Here is a 20050-nt window from a genome sequence, read left to right on the forward strand (position 1 = left end):
AATACATGGTGCTTGAACAGCGCTACCAGCTTTACAGCAGCACTTTTCACACACGGGACTGGGGGGCGCGCTTACTTTTGCACCCGGGGCCGGGGGCACGCTTACTTTTGCACCCGGGGGCGCACTTACTTTTGCACCCGGAGGCGCACTTACTTTTGCACCCGGGGGCGCACTTACTTTTGCACCCGGGGGCACACTTACTTTTGCACCCGGGGGCGCACTTACTTTTGCACCCGGGGGCGCACTTACTTTTGCACCCGAGGGCGCACTTACTTTTGCACCCGGGGGCGCACTTACTTTTGCACCCGGGGGCGCACTTACTTTTGGGGCCGCACTTACTTTTGGTGGGCGGGGCTCCTCGGCCTCCGATTTGGTTGGTGGGGCCCCTCGTCCTCCGATTTGGTGGGTGGGGACCATCGGCCTCTGATTTGGTGGGCGGGGACCGGCCTCCGATTTGGTGGGCGGGGACCCTCGGCCTCCGATTTGGTGGGCGGGGACCCTCGACCTCCGATTTGGTGGGCGGGGACCCTCGGCCTCCGCTTTGGTGGGCGGGGCCCCTCGGCCTCCGATTTGGTCGGCGGGGTCCCTCTGCCTCCGATTTGGTGGGCGGGGACCCTCGGCCTCCGCTTTGGTTGGCAGGGCCCCACGGCCTCCGATTTGGTGGGCGGGGTCCCTCTGCCTCCGCTTTGGTGGGCGGGGCCGCTCGGCCTTCGATTTGGTGGGCGGGGCTCCTCGGCCTCCGATTCGGTTGGTGGGGCCCCTCGGCCTCCGATTTGGTGGGCGGGGCCCCTTATCCTCCGATTTGGTGGGCGGGGACCCTCGGTTTCCGATTTGGTGGGCGGGGCCCCTCGGCCTCCGATTTGGTGGGCGGGGACCCTCGGCCTCCGATTTGGTGGGCGGGGACCCTCGGCCTCCGATTTGGTGGGCGGGGACCCTCGGCCTCCGATTTGGTGGGCGGGGACCCTCGGCCTCCGATTTGGTGGGCGGGGACCCTCGGCCTCCGATTTGGTGGGCGGGGACCCTCGGCCTCCGATTTGGTGGGCGGGGACCCTCGGCCTCCGATTTGGTGGGCGGGGCCCCTCGGCCTCCGATGTGGTGGGCGGGGCCCCTCGGCCTCCGCTTTGGTGGGCGGGGCCAGGCCCCTTGGCCTCCGCTTTGGTGGGCGGGGCCGCTCGGCCTTCGATTTGGTGGGCGGGGCTCCTCGACCTCCGATTTGGTTGGCGAAGCCCCTCGGCCTCCGATTTGGTTGGCGGGGCCCCTCGGCCTCCGATTTGGTGGGCGGGGACCCTCGGCCTCCGATTTGGTGTGCGGGGACCCTCGGCCTCCGATTTGGTGGGCGGGGACCCTCGGCCTCCGATTTGGTGGGCGGGGACCCTCGGCCTCCGATTAGGTGGTCGGGGACACTCGGCCTCCGCTTTGGTGGGCGGGGCCCCTCAGCCTCCGATTTGGTGGGCGGGGTCTCTCTGCCTCCGATTTGGTGTGCGGGGACCCTCGGCCTCCGATTTGGTGGGCGGGGACCCTCGGCCTTCGATTTGGTGGGCGGGGACCCTCGGCCTCCGATTTGGTGGTCGGGGACACTCGGCCTCCGCTTTGGTGGGCGGGGCCCCTCAGCCTCCGATTTGGTGGGCGGGGTCTCTCTGCCTCCGATTTGGTGTGTGGGGACCCTCGGCCTCCGATTTGGTGGGCGGGGACCCTCGGCCTCCGATTTGGTGGGCAGGGACCCTCGGCCTCCGATTTGGTGGTCGGGGACACTCGGCCTCCGCTTTGGTGGGCGGGGCCCCTCAGCCTCCGATTTTGTGGGCGGGGTCTCTCTGCCTCCGATTTGGTGTGCGGGGACCCTCGGCCTCCGCTTTCGTGGGCGGGGCCACTCGGCCTTCGATTTGGTGGGCGGGGCTCCTCGGCCTCCGATTTGGTTGGCGGGGCCCCTCGGCCTCTGATTTGGTTGGCGGGGCCCCTCGGCCTCCGATTTGGTGTGTGCTCTGCCTGGGGCCACTGTGCTCTGCCTGGGGCCCCATGTGCTGCCTGGGGCCCCTGTGCTCTGCCTGGGGCCCCATATGCTGCCTGGGGCCCCTGTGCTCTGCCTGGGGCCCCTGTGCTCTGCCTGGGGCCCCTGTGCTCTGCCTGGGGCCCCATATGCTGCCTTGGGCCCCTGTGCTCTGCCTGGGGCCCCTGTGCTCTGCCTGGGGCCCCTGTGCTCTGCCTGGGGCCCCTGTGCTATGCCTGGGGCCCCATGTTCTGCCTGGGGCCCCTGTGCTCTGCCTGGGGCCACTGTGCTCTGCCTGGGGCCCCATGTTCTGCCTGGGACCACTGTGCTCTGCCTGGGGCCCCATAAGCTGCCTGGGGCCCCTGTGCTCTGCCTGGGACCACTGTGCTCTGCCTGGGGCCCCATATGCTGCCTGGGGCCACTGTGTTCTGCCTGGGGCCCCATATGCTGCCTGGGGCCCCTGTGCTCTGCCTGGGGCCCCATATGCTGCCTGGGGCCCCTGTGCTCTGCCTGGGGCCCCTGTGCTCTGCCTGGGGCCCCTGTGCTCTGCCTGGGGCCACTGTGCTCTGCCTGGGGCCCCATATGCTGCCTGGGGCCCCTGTGCTCTGCCTGAGGCCCCATATGCTGCCTGGGGCCCCTGTGCTCTGCCTGGGGCCCCTGTGCTCTGCCTGGGGCCCCATATGCTGCCTGGGGCCCCTGTGCTCTGCCTGGGGCCCCTGTGCTCTGCCTGGGGCCCCATGTTCTGCCTGGGGCCCCTGTGCTCTGCCTGGGGCCACTGTGCTCTGCCTGGGGCCCCATATGCTGCCTGGGGCCCCTGTGCTCTGCCTGTGGCCCCATATGCTGCCTGGGGCCCCTGTGCTCTGCCTGGGGCCACTGTGCTCTGCCTGGGGCCCCATAGGCTGCCTGGGGCCCCTGTGCTCTGCCTGGGACCACTGTGCTCTGCCTGGGGCCCCATATGCTGCCTGGGGCCCCTGTGTTCTGCCTGGGGCCACTGTGCTCTGCCTGGGGCCCCATATGCTGCCTGGGGCCCCTGTGCTCTGCCTGGGTGTAGGACACTGGTGACGTCACTTATCTCCGGACATTAGCTCCGGACATTAGCTCCGGACATTAGCTCTGGACATTAGCTCTGGACATTAGCTCCGGACATTAGCTCCGGACATTAGCTCCGGACATTAGCTCCGGACAAAGCCACGGAAGTTGGCACAAATTGCAGGAAGTAGTATTCTAGGCAATTAATCTCCGGACATTAGCTCCGGACATTAGCTCCGGACATTAGCTCCGGACATTATCTCCGGACATTAGCTCCGGACAAAGCCACGGAAGTTGGCACAAATTGCAGGAAGTAGTATTCTAGGCAATTATATATTAGATGTCACAGACAAAACATAGCCCCCATGTGTTTTGTCCTGCACTTCATGTACTAGGTGGCTGCATGCTTCAATACAACACTAAATGCATGGTGGGTGCTGGGCAGTCATCAATAGCTAGTCTTGTTGTGACTGTTGAGGAAAGGGTGGGGGGTTCTTAGGAGACCTACTTTATGTGGGGGCAACAGTGACAATTTACATGGCTTCTGTAAGTAACATGGAATCAGAGGTTGTTCTGACTATTGGTGAAGTGGAAAGGACTCCTAGGACTATTAGGCAAATGAAATGGTTTGGTATTATTTTTGCAGAAGTGAAGGGTTGCCGCCATGAGTAAGTGGGGGAAAAGAGGAGATCAGTTGTGACTACTGGGGAAGAGAGGAGATCAGTTGTGACTACTGGGGAAGAGAGGAGATCAGTTGTGACTATTGGGGAAAAGAGATCAGTTGTGACTACTGGGGAAGAGAGGAAATCAGTTGTGACTACTGGGGAAGAGAGGAGATCAGTTGTGACTATTGGGGAAGAGAGGAGATCATTTATGACTATTGTGGAAGAGAGGAGATCAGTTGTGAGACTATAGGGGAAGAGAGGAGATCTGTTGTGACTATTGGGGAAGAGAGGAGATCATTTGTGACTATTGGGGAAGAGAGGAGATCAGTTGTGACTATTGGGGAAGAGAGGAGATCAGTTGTGAGTGATTATTGGGGAAGAGAGGAGATCAGTTGTGACTATTATTGAAGAGATGAGATCATTTGTGACTATTGGGGAAGAGAGGAGATCTTTTGTGATTATTGGGGAAGAGAGGAGATCAGTTGTGACTATTGGGGAAGAGAGGAGATCTTTTGTGATTATTGGGGAAGAGAGGAGATCAGTTGTGAATACTGGGGAAGAGAGAAATGAGTGAAAGGGATTATTGTGTGGGAAAGTGGAATTTTCCTGCCGTGATTACGGAGACGTTTGCTGAGATTACTGGTTTGTGGCGGGTCCTGCTCTGACTATTGGTCAAGTAAAGGAGTTGTTGTAATTATTAGGGATGTGGAGGATTTCTGCTGTGACTTATGGGCACATTACGGGGTCTGCTATGACTAGGCCAAGTGATAGGGTTTTCTGTATTTAATAGGGAAGTGGAGGAGTCCTGCTGCGACTTCTTGGGAAGAGAGGGGATCAATTGCGACTCTTGGGAAGAGAGGGGTCTGTTTTTACTACGGCTAGATTAGTTAAGAGGTTTGCTGTGATTATTGGGAAACGGGAGGGTACTGCAGTGACTATGGGGCAACTGAAGGGGTTTGCTGTGATACCAGAGAAGTGGACGGGCCTTGCTGAGACTGATGGGAAAATAACCGGGTCTGCTGTAACTATTAGTGAAGATAAATTATCATTTGTGACTACTGGGGAACAGAGTTGATTCTGCAGTGACTATTGGGAAGTTGGAAGTTTCTTCCGATGTGCCTAATGAAGAGGTGTGAAGTATAAAGGGGGGAAAGTATTTTTACGACCATAGAGGAAGGGAGGGGAGCTGCTGTATCTATTGGGGAGTGCGAAAATATTAAGCTCCATGTAAGGCCAGCCTAGAAGATTTGGGCCTCCCTCTTGTCAGTGCATTTACATGAATGGCGGTGGAGCCAGCCCTATAGTGTTGCTGACTCATAGACCTGCCTATCATTAGTACAAGATTTTCATTATATACAGCCATAAAAAAATCACGTTTCAGAATTACTTTTCACAGCTGATTTCTTTTTCATACAATCATAACAGAAGGTTGTCAAGTGATGTAAAGCAAAAAGGGTTTGTATAATTTCCAGAAGAAACGACTGTCTGCTCCATGCGTTTTCTCTGAGCTGTCATTCCTTGTAGAAGGTTGAGATCTCGCATCGTGAGATGTGACATTTCTATTATTACCAGATAAGTCTACTCCGAAGGAAATATCACATATCTGTCATCCTCGTTTGTCTGATGGCTGTGCATGTCACTCCTGCTCTTTATTCCAATGCCTCATAACTCCCATACTACCTCTTCATCTCGCCCCCTCTCTGTTGGGGTCCCTCAAGGCTCTGTCCTAGGGCCTCTTCTCAATCTATACCCTTGGCCTGGGACAACTCATAAAGTCCTATGGCTTCCAGTACCATCTATATGCCGATGACACTCAGATCTACCTCTCTGCTGTCTAGAATCCCATTGAGTCTATCAGCCATATCCTCCTTCTTCTCCTCTCGCTTAGGCCGGGATCACACATGCGAGAAATACGGCCGAGTCTCGCATGTTAATACCCGGTCCTGCTGCCTGCACTTCGGAGCAGAGCGTGCGGCCGCATAGCAATACATGCAGCTGCACGCTCCGCTCCTGAGTGACGGCAGCAGGGCCGGGTATTAACATGCGAGAATCGGCCGTATTTCTCGCATGTGTGATCCTGGCCTTACTCGAACTCAATGTGGACCAATCTGAACTAATTATCTTTCCTCCATCTCGCATATCTTCCCTACCTGGTCTACCTATCACAATAAATGAATTCACATTTTCCCCCGTACCGGAAGTCCGCTGCCTCAGAGTAACCCTGGACTCTGCCCTGTCCTTTAAACCGCACATCCAAGCTCTCTCCACCTCCTGTCGCCTCCAGCTCAAAAATATTTCCAGAATCCGTCCTTTCCTCAACCCTCACTCTGATGTACCCCAATGTGTGCCGCTTTCTCATGCACGGCTCCCTTTATCTATTTCTATGTGACCTCTGAAAATCGCTGGGCACACCAGCTCATCACTATTAAGAATTCCCATAGAAATGAAACGAAAGGCTGTGCATGGCCTGCAATCTCTGCTTTCCTGTGCATTCTGTGCCAACTCTCCTTTCCTGTGCATGCGCTGTCATCTCTGCTTTCCTGTGCATGCGCTGCCTTTAGTGATGAGCGAATATACTCGTTACTCGAGATTTCCCGAGCACGCTCCGGTGTCCTCCGAGTATTTTTTAGTGCTCGGAGATTTAGTTTTCATCGCCTCAGCTGAATGATTTACATCTGTTAGCCAACGTAAGTACATGTGGGGGTTGCCTGGTTGCTAGGGAAGCTAGGGAATCCCCACATGTACTTACGCTGGCTAACAGATGTAAATCACTCAGCTGCGGCACTAAAAACTAAAACTCAGAGCACTAAAAAATACTCGGAGGACCCCCGAGTGTGCTCGGGAAATCTCAAGTAACGAGTATATTCGCTCATCACAAGCTGCCATCTCTCCTTTCCTGTGCATTCTGTGCCATCTCTCCTTTCCTGTGCATGTGCTGCTGTCTCTCCTTTCCTGTGCACGTGCTGCCATCTCTCCTTTCTTGTGCATGCGCTGCCATCTCTCCTTTCTTGTGCATGCGCTGCCATCTCTCCTTTCTTGTGCATGCGCTGCCATCTCTCCTTTCTTGTGCATGTGCTGCCATCTCTCCTTTCCTGTGCATGCGCTGCCACCTCTCCTTTCTTGTGCATGCGCTGCCATCTCTCCTTTCTTGTGCATGCGCTGCCATCTCTCCTTTCTTGTGCATGCGCTGCCATCTCTCCTTTCTTGTGCATGTGCTGCCATCTCTCCTTTCCTGTGCATGCGCTGCCACCTCTCCTTTCTTGTGCATGCGCTGCCATCTCTCCTTTCTTGTGCATGCGCTGCCATCTCTCCTTTCTTGTGCATGCGCTGCCATCTCTCCTTTCTTGTGCATGCGCTGCCATCTCTCCTTTCCTGTGCATGGCTTGCCATCTCTCCTTTCCTGTGCATGCGCTGCCATCTCTCCTTTCTTGTGCATGCGCTGCCATCTCTCTTTTCCTGTTCATGGCTTGCCATCTCTCCTTTCCTGTGCATGCGCTGCCATCTCTCCTTTCTTGTGCATGCGCTGCCATCTCTCCTTTCTTGTGCATGCGCTGCCATCTCTCCTTTCTTGTGCATGCGCTGCCATCTCTCCTTTCCTGTGCACGGCTTGCCATCTCTCCTTTCCTGTGCATGCGCTGCCATCTCTCCTTTCCTGTGCATGCGCTGACATCTCTCCTCTCTTGTGCATACACTGCCATCACTCCATTCCTGCGCATGCAGTACCGTCTCTACTTTCCTATGCATATGCTGCCATCTCCCCTTTCCTGTGCATTGGAGTGCCATTGTCAAGAATGGCATCAGTGACCATACAGAGCTTATGCGCTTCACATAGTAGACTGTACACCTATTTGCTGCCTAATCTTTATTGCTCCAGTGCATCCGAAAAGAGAAATAAAGTTCTCCTGAATCATTTTTGTATGCAGCTCAGCTCCCAAAGATAACTGTGTGCCAGATTTTTTTCTTTCTAACTTACATTCTTTGGTTAACAAAAAGTAGAGGACAGATCAAAGCGAGTTTGACTGCTGTATCAGACTACATAGGGTTTGTTCGTAGTCTGTTACCATGGAGACACAAAATATTTTTTTTTCTATTTAATTTATAGACATTTGCAGAAATGTAAAAAAAAAAAAAGACACAAAATATTCCTTATTGTAGATGCATTGGAGTAGTAGGATAAAAGGCTTCTGAGGTTTTTTGTTCTCCCTGTATTATCCGGCAATGCGGGATGGTCAGTAATCCGCTATAATGTAGTGATTGTTACTGTGTCGCGCTGCATTGTTTGTGACTGACTGCGATGTTTGCACATGTTGCCATTGAGTTAACCTTTCAACGTGTCTCTCCTGGGTTAGATTACGGCTTATTTTCCCGTGCCGGTCTATGGAGGATACTTATGGTTTGCACATACAGGATGTGATTTGTGTTGCGCTGGAGTCAATATGTTCCTGGACACCTGTAACCTGCAAACCGTCTCTAATCCAACGGCTGCTCCGGATAATGAGCCCCAATGGGGGACGCAGCTGTTGTATTCCACATGTATTGTCCTACCGGTGTGTATGGAAACGGGGCCAACGCTGCTCTCACTTCCCATCCCGTATATATCAGGAATTAGGAGTACAGATCATTATGGCGGGGGGTTTGGCACTGAGGATGTTTGTAGAGCTGAATGTTAGTGAAAGGTTAAAGGATTTGGGTTTTCTCCAAGACCCGATTTATTCTTCATAGCTTAAACGTTCTGGTTTTTGAGAAAGTTCAAGATTTTTACTTTTGCAGGTTTTTCTATACAGACACAATCCCCCCAAAAATGATTTTAGCGGTGTGACATAAAACATAAGACAGCAGAAAGGGTAATTTTTTTATACAGATAGCGCCACTATTGCATATTGGTGGTGTCCGGTATTGCAGTTTAGATCTATAACTTTATAGAAGGCTAAACTGCAATGCCAAACACTGCCTCTACACAAGAGTGGCGCTGTTTCTAAGAAAATTAATCATACTTTTTTTTTACTGTTTATTATGTCAAACTCTTTTTTTCTTTCTCTATATTAAGGGCCCCTCGGATTTACATGGACGCGTCATTACTGTACTTACGACAAAAGCAGTAAAACCTTTACGATGAGCATTTCTGAAACAAAGTCTGGTGGAAAAGTGGTGAGTGGTATGGCTGTTTGTAATGGTTCCCTGGAACTACTTTTTGGAATTTTTATTATTTTGTTAAAAAAAAAAAAAAGTTAAAATGTTCATCCCAATTAGATCAAGTGTACACCATGAGGGCATGTGGACATGATAGATAAAAGTCTCCCTTCCCTCAGAGTAGGAACTAGCAAGCAGGTGTACTATTTTTTTTATGGTGAGAACTGAACTGGCTCTACTGGCTTGGATGGAACATCAAGGCTGCAGCCAATCAGTGGCCACTGATTGGCTGCAGCTGTCGCATGACATCCATCACCAGAAGAGGAAGCAAGGGGAACACAAGCAGAAGTGCAGAGGAGTGGTAAATATCTTATTATTTTGTTTTTTAATGACCCCCCCCATAGGCCTATTTTTTATATAAAAATATTTAGATGTCAGTATACTGCCACAACAAGTGTGAATGTGGACTCCCATGCCAGGCCATTGGGGCCAATGGTGCCTCCTTCAGGAATGACAGGTAAAGCGTTCCCTTCTTTGGCACATTGAATGTGGCGATCAGCTGGCAAAAATCTCTCAACTATGGCTAGCTTAATTGTTGGGTCTAGAGATGAGAAAATTGCTTCTTGCAATCCCGGTCCATGGTTCAGGTCAATGCTCTATGGCCGACAATTGGAGATGCTCGAATTTCCTGAGCTTCCAGGTTCCCCTCTGTTGCCTTTGATTCACCAGTTTGGTGTGACATCATATGTTTGGCGACAGGTGACATCTCATCAGCCTGGCTAGTCAAAAAGATGAGCCTGGGATCCTGTAGGGTAAGGAAATTTTTGCAGCTCCTTTCCACGGCCAGAGACTACTGGCCTGGACCATGGACCTGGGCCATCACAAAGCCATCTGCTCACTCCAAGTTGGGTCTCGTGATACTGAACAACTGAGTCTGCTTCATGTAGAGCAGGTGTGTGACACAGATAATATAAATGGTTGGCTTGGACCTCTTTCACCCCATTGTCCACAGCGGGAAGACCAGACAGGGTTCTTCCACTGTTGATTAGTTAACATCACCACAACTCATAGAACAAAGGTCAAAAATAACATAAAAGATGGTTAGGAAGTGGGACTGGTTTCGGAAAACTGTCAAAGGAACCACTCCAGTTTATCAAGAGTCATGGCTCCTCTTTCTAGGCTTCGGGGGTATCGGCTAAACTTCCACTAGGTAGTCATGTCTACTCTATACCAATTCATACAGGACAGTCCATTTTGGATTTTTCTGCATATGTACGCAGAGAACGCCTTTAATTATCTTGTGATCTAGATGCCTCATACAAAACAACTATAGGACGGCAGACGTAAAGACCCTGTGAGGTGTTTTTTTTTCTCCAAATCTGATCATCTTGTGCCACTCAATATGTGGAGACCAGGAAAGGAAGGACACACTGATAGCAGTCACATCCCTGTAATACTCGGCATATTTGGGTGACAACTAAGTGGGTGATGTAATGGCGGCCATTTTGAAAATTGAGATACAGGTGACCCTTCTAGGAAATGTTTCATAAATTTTCTCTTTAGATTAAATTCTTTGACCAAGTGCAGTTGTACTGTAGTTTCTAGGGTTTAGCACATGTAGATTTTGTGCAGTTGTGAACTGTTCCTAAATGAAGAGACTGTAGTGTGGGTACATCACATCATTTTTCTTTTTCCCCCTTTTTCAGAACGGGTTGATCTCCAGCACCCCAGAAATGTTTAAGCTGAAAATGTGCATCAGACGCAAAACCGACTCTATAGACAAGCGCTTCTGCTTCGACATAGAAGTCATAGAAAGGTAGGTCATTGGCTTCAATAGCTGAAAAAAACGATCAACTTTTGTTTTTTAATTATTTTTGTTAAAATGTCTGACTGTCTGTCTTTTGGGGATATTCTGGTTTCTTCATAAACCACCTTACAAATATGACGACTGTTGTAAATATGGAATCTTCTCAGTCCGAAGCCTATAGTCCATGTGGCTGCTAGGAGGCCTGGTGATGAAAAACCTACATGGGACCTTCTTTAGGGTATATGTGCTCCTGATGTTCCTGCACGGTGTTGGGCACAGAAGACGATTGAGGAGAACACCCTCTTTTCTGACGTCTTCTTGTATGTCTTGTGGCGGTCCGGGCTCTGTGCGGCCGGTCATGTTCTTCCCACCAAACTCCCCCCAACCATGTCTGTATGGACCTTATGTACTGCGGAGAGTCATGGGGAACAGACAAGTGTCTTCTCCAAATTGCTCCCCAAAAGATGGAAGCTACAATTGTACCAAAATGTCTTGTGCTAAAGCATTAAGATTTCCCTTCTCTGGTATTAAAGGGAATTTGCTACCTGGTTTTTGCCTCCTAATCTGAGAGCAGCATGTTGGGTGTTATACGCTGGAGACAATGGGGCCAGACATTATACACCGGGGCAATGGAACTGAAGTTAAGACCTGAAATCAATAATTAAGATGTTTGTGCCAATAGTTTTATCCACATCATCTCCCTATCGATCTATATTTTCTTTTCCAGACAAGGCATCATAACTCTTCAAGCATTATCTGAGGGGAATAGGAAACAATGGTTGGAGGCAATGGATGGAAAAGAGCCAGTAAGATCAATTTTATAGCAATTTTTTGCTTTGTGAACAACATCTGTCAGCAATAAAAAGCATTTCATCCTAAAATTCCTCGCTCTAGTTGCATTTGTTTTTATTAAAACTGCTCTTCAATCTATATTGCTGCCGCCGCGGCTTCCATGGATCTCGTCCAACTTGCCATTCGGGTTTCCCAAGGAATGACAACCCCTGAGGAAGCAATAACTACTGCTGATTTATTAATACATGTATTATATATTTATCTTAGTGGATTTTTGTTTTTAACCCAGTAGTCTCCAATGTCTTTAATAGTGAACACAACACAAGATTTTGGTCTAAAAACTATAGAAAAACTAAGAAACACTAGAAAATGTAGATAAACTAGAAGGATAATAGAAAGTAACAATAACTGCTTGTCTAAATATGTCAATATGTTAAAGCCCTGAGGCCCCAATTCATCATGTGCGTTTCTTTTTTGTTTTTTGGGGGGTGTATTTTTGTGCCCAAACCAAAAAAAATGCGCTTTTTTTTTACTTCTTACCTTTTTTTTTGCTTTTCTTTATTTTTTTAGAGCACAAAGTTCACATGATCCTTTAGAATGTTTCGCCTTTAGTCTTCATCTGGGCAAAAATAAAATGAGACAGATTTTGTACTCCTCTCTAGAGAACAGGAGCACAATTGTGCAATAATAAATTTTTTAACAGTTCGAAAAGTTGTAAATGATGAATTGGGCTAAAACATCTGACATCTAACCTTCTCGTTTTGTCTATGAATTTTATATGTACTCAATATATAACGTATTATTTTGTTTTATATTTTAGATTTACACACTTCCAGCGATCATTAGCAAAAAAGAGGAAAGTAAGCGCTTGTGCAATGTGTTTTACTTACTATTTGATCTTGTTTGGAAGGCGTATAATAAGGCCGCGTTCACATGCCGAAAGCCTCGCCCGCTTTGTACCACTGCAGTATTTCCACTGTTTCCTCGTGCCATCACTAAATTTTGGAGGACAAAAAGTTGTGTTCTTGCAAGATGAAGTGATTGTGCAGGGAACAGTAGATGGGCCGCAGCGGTACAGGGTTGTTGCGGTTCTCAGGCATAGTGTAACCTTTGTGCGAATGCAGCCTTACGCTTCAATACATTATTTGCATTTTTTTTTATTAATTTTTTGTTGTCTTCGCTTTTTTATTTGTTGATAGTGGATTTTATAACAAAGTTATCAAAATGGATTCTCAATGATTAGTTAATTGGCACAAATTCAAAAACGTTTCTTTTTTTAAGCTCTTTTGTAAAAGTTACACGATAATTTTAGTAACATTTCAAATGTTACACGTTAGTTTTCAACTGCGCAAAAAAATAAAAGTTTTGAGAATTTTACGAAATGTTGCCAAAATTTTGCCAATGACAATTTGGGCTGAAAAATCTGGTGAATGAAAACCATGCCCATAATGACCGAGAAAAAAAAATCGACATGCCCTACTTCAAAGGAATATGTCACCAGGTTTTTGCTATCTGGAAGCAGCATAGTGTAGTGATGGAGACCCTGATTCCAGTGATGTGTCACTTACTGGGCTGATAAGTTTTTTCTACTGCAGATCTAGAAATTCTCTGAATGCAGAGCTCTATATAACTCCACCCGCACCACTGATTGGCAGCTTTCTGTGTACACTGTGCATAGGCAGAAAGCTGCTGATCAGTAATGGGAGCGGGGTTATACAGAGCATAAGGACTACATGGCATGTGACAACTTTTCTTCTAGTGATAATCTCCTGCTGATAAAACACTGAGTTTATAGAAACTGCAGCAAGCAGCCCAGTAAGTGACACATCGCTGGAATCAGGGAATGTGCCTCTACATCATGCTTCTCTCAATAAATAGCAAAAACTTCCTGACAGATACCCTTTATGTTAAAGGGAAACACTGTTTTACCTGCAGATGTAGAGTTAACCTTTACTAAAAGTGCGACTGCCAGCAGAAAATGAACTTCTTTCCCTCCTAATAGCTTTGAATCATGGGGGTGGTGCAGAAGCTGCTATAGTCATCGCTCACAGCATCACTGTGAATGCATGTGGAAAGTGTTTAGATGTGTCTTCTCCATATAAAGGTCTCTATGGACTGGGTATTTGGGACATGTCTATAGAGATCAATGTGCATATTCCATCCTTGGGGTGTCCTGATAGATAAGATCATAGAATCCTAGAATGTTGGAGTTGGAAGGGACCTCCAGGGTCATCTGGTCCAACCCCCTGCTCAATGCAGGATTCACTAAACCACCTCAGACAGATGTCTGTCCAGCCTCTGTTTGAAGACTTCCATTTAAGGAGAACTCACCACCTCTCCATGGCAGCCTGTTTCAGTTTCATTCCATTGATTCTTGTGTTTCCTTGTACAAATGACAATAGGGATGATCCCTCTACAGTGTGACATCCCTTCAGATATTTGTAGAAAGCTATTAAGTCTCCTCTTAGCCTTCTTTTTTGCAGCTAAACATTCCCAGATCCTCTAACCATTATTCGTAGGACATAGTTTGCAGTCCGCTCACCATCCTGGTAGCTCTTCTCTGAACTCCAGTTTTTGTCAGCAAGGACACATTCTCATTAACTTTATAGGTCGGGGCTGCTGTGACAGACTGTTTATGAAGTTTTTCTACTACATGCCCTTTGTTGCTTTACTAACCCCATCTACTTTTTTTTGTTTTTTAGTGTTTTTAAATGAAGCCGGCTTCAACTTTGTGAAAAAATGCATCCATTCCGTGGAAACCCGAGGTGAGGTCTCACGTTTTCTGTTCTCGGCAACAAGTGTTAAGTAATACAACACTAAAATATAAGTACCTAACGTCCCTCAAAAGCAGAAATTCGGTTCACCTAAAAATTGCTGTTAACCCAAATATCGGTGACCCATTTATAGCAGAATCAGGGGGATTCTAGAAGATGAGATTGAAGGTGCTGTTTGTTGAGACACTTATGCTGTTTTTACCTAACCCTTAAATACGGCAATATCTCCATAAATGCTCCCTCACACTGGTGTATAACACGGCCGAGTGCTATCTAATGTTTTATCGGATAGTTCAGTGTTATACTGTGGGGCAGTGGAGATCAGCGACTATTTTCTCATGCCGATTCGGGATGAGAAAACAATCACATCATACTGCGACTGGCTCTGATATTCGGATCTCACGCACCTATACAAGTCTATGAGTGCATGTAAAACATCTGACTGTACCGAGATGTTATTGATTACCGCGGACGCAGACAATGGAGAAGATGGAGAAATTAAGTTCTCCTTCTTTGCACTTGTGCTTCAGTACGGATCACACTAAGATGACACTTGGCTCAAACTTTGAGTTTTATCCGAGTGACATTAGCATGGTTGGCCTGAATATCTCTACGGCCTTGTGAGCGAGCCCTACCCATAGCTATTGCACCCTCATGAACAGTTCCAAGGAGTGCGCCCAGTAACAATGCTAAATAAAGAGGCTCCTAATGTCCGTGCCTATCAGAAACTGTCTACAGTGAAGATGTCAGCCAGAGATCCCTCAATACAGTGCCAGCCAAAAAGTACCCCCAATAACAGTGCTATTCAGACAGGTTCTCAATAACAATGACAGCCATGAAGTAGCACCAAAAAGTGCCCGAAATATCAGTGCCAGTCATAGAGTGCTCCCAATAACAGTGCCAGCCATAGAGTGCTCCCAATAACAGTGCCAGCCATAGAGTGCTCCCAATAACAGTGCCAGCCATAGAGTGCTCCCAATAACAGTACCAGCCATAGAGTGCTCCCAATAACAGTGCCAGCCAGAGTGCTCCCATTAACAGTGCCAGCCAGAGTGCTCCCAATAACAGTGCCAGCCAGAGTGCTCCCAATAACAGTGCCAGCCATAGAGTGCTCCCAATAACAGTGCCGGCCAGAGTGCTCCCATTAACAGTGCCAGCCAGAGTGCTCCCAATAACAGTGCCAGCCAAAGTACTCCCAATAACAGTGCCAGCCAGAGTCCTCCTATTAACAGTGCCAACCATAGAGTGCTCCCAATAACAGTGCCAGCCATAGACTGCTCCCAATAACAGTGCCAGCCATAGAGTGCTCCCAATAACAGTGCCAGCCATAGAGTGCTCCCAATAACAGTACTAGCCATAGAGTGCTCCCAATAACAGTGCCAGCCATAGAGTGCTCCCAATAACAGTGCCAGCCAGAGTGCTCCCAATAACAGTGCCAGCCATAGAGTGCTCCCAATAACAGTGCCAGCCATAGAGTGCTCCCAATAACAGTGCCAGCCATAGAGTGCTCCCAATAACAGTGCCAGCCATAGAGTGCTCCCAATAACAGTACTAGCCATAGAGTGCTCCCAATAACAGTGCCAGCCATAGAGTGCTCCCAATAACAGTGCCAGCCAGAGTGCTCCCAATAACAGTGCCAGCCATAGAGTGCTCCCAATAACAGTGCCAGCCATAGAGTGCTCCCAATAACAGTACTAGCCATAGAGTGCTCCCAATAACAGTGCCAGCCATAGAGTGCTCCCAATAACAGTGCCAGCCATAGACTGCTCCCAATAACAGTGCCAGCCATAGAGTGCTCCCAATAACAGTGCCAGCCAGAGTGCTCCCAATAACAGTGCCAGCCATAGAGTGCTCCCAATAACAGTGCCAGCCATAGAGTGCTCCCAATAACAGTACTAGCCATAGAGTGCTCCCAATAACAGTGCCAGCCATAGAGTGCTCCCAATAACAGTGCCAGCCATAGAGTGCTCCCAATAACAGTACTAGCCATAGAGTGCTCCCATTAACAGTGCCAGCCATAGAGTGCTCCCAATAACAGTACTAGCCATAGAGTGCTCCCAATAACAGTGCCAGCCATAGAGTGCTCCCAATAACAGTGCCAGCCAGAGTGCTCCCAATAACAGTGCCAGCCATAGAGTGCTCCCAATAACAGTGCCAGCCAGAGTGCTCCCAATAACAGTGCCAGCCATAGAGTGCTCCCAATAACAGTGCCAGCCAGAGTGCTCCCAATAACAGTGCCAGCCATAGAGTGCTCCCAATAACAGTGCCAGCCATAGAGTGCTCCCAATAACAGTACTAGCCACAGAGTGCTCCCAATAACAGTGCCAGCCATAGAGTGCTCCCAATAACAGTGCCAGCCATAGAGTGCTCCCAATAACAGTACTAGCCATAGAGTGCTCCCATTAACAGTGCCAGCCATAGAGTGCTCCCAATAACAGTACTAGCCATAGAGTGCTCCCAATAACAGTGCCAGCCATAGAGTGCTCCCAATAACAGTGCCAGCAGAGTGCTCCCAATAACAGTGCCAGCCATAGAGTGCTCCCAATAACAGTGCCAGCCAGAGTGCTCGCAATAACAGTGCCAGCTATAGAGTGCTCCCAATAACAGTGCCAGCCATAGAGTGCTCCCAATAACAGTGCCAGCCAGAGTGCTCGCAATAACAGTGCCAGCCATAGAATGCTCCCAATAACAGTGCCAACCATAGAGCACTCCCAATAACAGTGCCAGCCATAGAGTGCTCCCAATATCAGTGCCAGCCATAGAGTGCTCCCAATAACAGTGCCAGCCATAGAATGCTCCCAATAACAGTGCCAGCCAGAGTGCTCCCATTAACAGTGCCAGCCAGAGTGCTCCCAATAACAGTGCCAGCCATAGAGTGCTCCCAATAACAGTGCCGGCCAGAGTGCTCCCAATAACAGTGCCAGCCATAGAGTGCTCCCATTAACAGTGCCAGCCAGAGTGCTCCCAATAACAGTGCCAGCCAGAGTACTCCCAATAACAGTGCCAGCCAGAGTCCTCCTATTAACAGTGCCAACCATAGAGTGCTCCCAATAACAGTGCCAGCCATAGACTGCTCCCAATAACAGTGCCAGCCATAGAGTGCTCCCAATAAAAGTGCCAGCCAGAGTGCTCCCAATAACAGTGCCAGCCATAGAGTGCTCCCAATAACAGTGCCAGCCATAGAGTGCTCCCAATAACAGTACTAGCCATAGAGTGCTCCCAATAACAGTGCCAGCCATAGAGTGCTCCCAATAACAGTGCCAGCCATAGAGTGCTCCCAATAACAGTGCCAGCCATAGAGTGCTCCCAATAACAGTACTAGCCATAGAGTGCTCCCATTAACAGTGCCAGCCATAGAGTGCTCCCAATAACAGTACTAGCCATAGAGTGCTCCCAATAACAGTGCCAGCCATAGAGTGCTCCCAATAACAGTACTAGCCATAGAGAGCTCCCATTAACAGTGCCAGCCATAGAGTGCTCCCAATAACAGAACTAGCCATAGAGTGCTCCCAATAACAGTGCCAGCCATAGAGTGCTCCCAATAACAGTGCCAGCCAGAGTGCTCCCAATAACAGTGCCAGCCATAGAGTGCTCCCAATAACAGTGCCAGCCAGAGTGCTCCCAATAACAGTGCCAGCTATAGAGTGCTCCCAATAACAGTGCCAGCCATAGAGTGCTCCCAATAACAGTGCCAGCCAGAGTGCTCGCAATAACAGTGCCAGCCATAGAATGCTCCCAATAACAGTGCCAACCATAGAGCACTCCCAATAACCGTGCCAGCCATAGAGTGCTCCCAATATCAGTGCCAGCCATAGAGTGCTCCCAATAACAGTGCCAGCCATAGAATGCTCCCAATAACAGTGCCAGCCATAGAGTGCTCCCAATAACAGTACTACCCATAGAATGCTCCCAATAACAGTGCCAACCACAGAGTGCTCCCAATAACAGGGCCAGCCAGAGTACTCCCAATAACAGTACTACCCATAGAGTGCTCCCAATAACAGTACTACCCATAGAGTGTTCCCAATAACAGTGCCAGCCATAGACTGCTCCCAATAACATTGCCAGCCATAGATTGCTCCCAATAACAGTGCCAGCCATAGAGTGCTCCCATTAACAGTGCCAGCCAGAGTGCTCCCAATAACAGTGCCAGCCAGAGTACTCCCAATAACAGTGCCAGCCAGAGTGCTCCGATTAACAGTGCCAACCATAGAGTGCTCCCAATAAGAGTGCCAGCCATAGACTGCTCCCAATAACAGTGCCAGCCATAGAGTGCTCCCAATAACAGTGCCAGCCAGAGTGCTCCCAATAACAGTGCCTGCCATAGAGTGCTCCCAATAACAGTGCCAGCCATAGAGTGCTCTTAATAACAGTACTAGCCATAGAGTGCTCCCAATAACAGTGCCAGCCATAGAGTGCTCCCAATACCAGTGCCAGCCATAGAGTGCTCTGTTGTGATACTAATGGCAGAGGATCTCAGGGTCTACAGCAAAGTCTGCAAACATAAAAACTAGCTCTTAGGGAGGTGGTAACTGAGCTGACCACATACCTGATCCTAGCCCACAACTAATAGCAGCCGGGGAACGTACCTACGTTGGTTCTAGACGTCTCGCGCCAGCCGGAGATCTAACTAACCCTTTCAGAGAAAATACAGACCTCACTTGCCTCCAGAGAAAGGTACCCCAAAGTAGATACAGGCCCCCAACAAATAATAACGGTGAGGTAAGAGGAAAGGACAAACGTAAGTATGAACTAGATTCAGCAAAGAGAGGCCCACTAAATAATAGCAGAAATATAGAAAGCGGACTTATGTGGTCAGCGGAAAACCCTACAAAAATATCCACGCTGAATATCCAAGAACCCCCGTACCGACTAACGGTATGGGGGGAGAATATCAGCCCCCTTAGAGCTTCCAGCAAAATCAGGAATCACATTATGAACAAGCTGGAAAAAAACAGAATAATACAAATAACAAAAAAAACAAGAAAGCAGGACTTAGCTTATGTTGCAAAAATCAGGACCAGTAGACAAGAGCAACCAGACAAGGACTGATTACATGGATGCCAGGCAATGGACTAAGACTCCAGGAAGTTTAAATAGAAACACCCAGAGTGTTAACGAACCAGGTGACTACCAACCTGGGGAAAGAGTATACAAGAGCCATACCGCGAGTGACCACCAGAGGGAGCCCAAAAGTATAGTTCATAACAGTGCTCCCAATAACAGTGCCAGCCATAGAGTGCTCCCAATAACAGTGCCAGCCATAGAGTGCTCCCAATAACAGTGCCAGCCATAGCGTGCTCCCAATAACAGTGCCAGCCATAGAGTGCTCCCAATAACAGTGCCAGCCAGAGTGCTCCCAATAACAGTGCCAGCCATAGAGTGCTCCCAATAACAGTGCCAGCCATAGAGTGCTCCCAATAACAGTGCCAGCCATAGAGTGTTCCCAATAACAGTGCCAGCCAGAGTGCTCCCAATAACAGTACTAGCCATAGAGTGCTCCCAATAACAGTACTAGCCATAGAGTGCTCCCAATAACAGTGCCAGCCATAGTGCTCCCAATAACAGTGCCAGCCAGAGTGCTCCCAATAACAGTGCCAGCCATAGAGTGCTCCCAATAACAGTGCCAGCCATAGAGTGCTCCCAATAACAGTGCCAGCTATAGAGTGCTCCCAATAACAGTGCCAGCCAGAGTGCTCCCAATAATAGTGCCAGCCAGAGTGCTCCCAATAATAGTGCCAGCCAGAGTGCTCCCAATAACAGTACTAGCCATAGTGTTCCCAATAACAGTGCCAGCCATAGAGTGCTCCCAATAACAGTACTAGCCATAGAGTGCTCCCAATAACAGTGCCAGCCATAGAGTGTTCCC

General features: G+C 49.0%; 1 protein-coding gene across 3 annotated transcripts in view; it reads left to right on the forward strand.

Moving 5' to 3' along the window:
- Positions 1–20050, forward strand: part of ARHGAP42 (Rho GTPase activating protein 42) — a 326179-nt gene that overhangs the window by 266170 nt on the left and 39959 nt on the right. For all 3 annotated transcript variants that reach the window (XM_077298474.1, XM_077298472.1, XM_077298473.1), the window contains exons 9-13: positions 8726–8826; positions 10515–10624; positions 11343–11421; positions 12228–12267; positions 14110–14172. In XM_077298474.1, the coding sequence (XP_077154589.1) occupies positions 8726–8826; positions 10515–10624; positions 11343–11421; positions 12228–12267; positions 14110–14172 (393 nt within the window). The remainder of the gene's footprint in view (positions 1–8725; positions 8827–10514; positions 10625–11342; positions 11422–12227; positions 12268–14109; positions 14173–20050) is intronic.

This window comes from Ranitomeya variabilis, chromosome 3 (genome assembly GCF_051348905.1).
Source record: "Ranitomeya variabilis isolate aRanVar5 chromosome 3, aRanVar5.hap1, whole genome shotgun sequence".
Classification (NCBI taxonomy): domain Eukaryota; kingdom Metazoa; phylum Chordata; class Amphibia; order Anura; family Dendrobatidae; genus Ranitomeya; species Ranitomeya variabilis.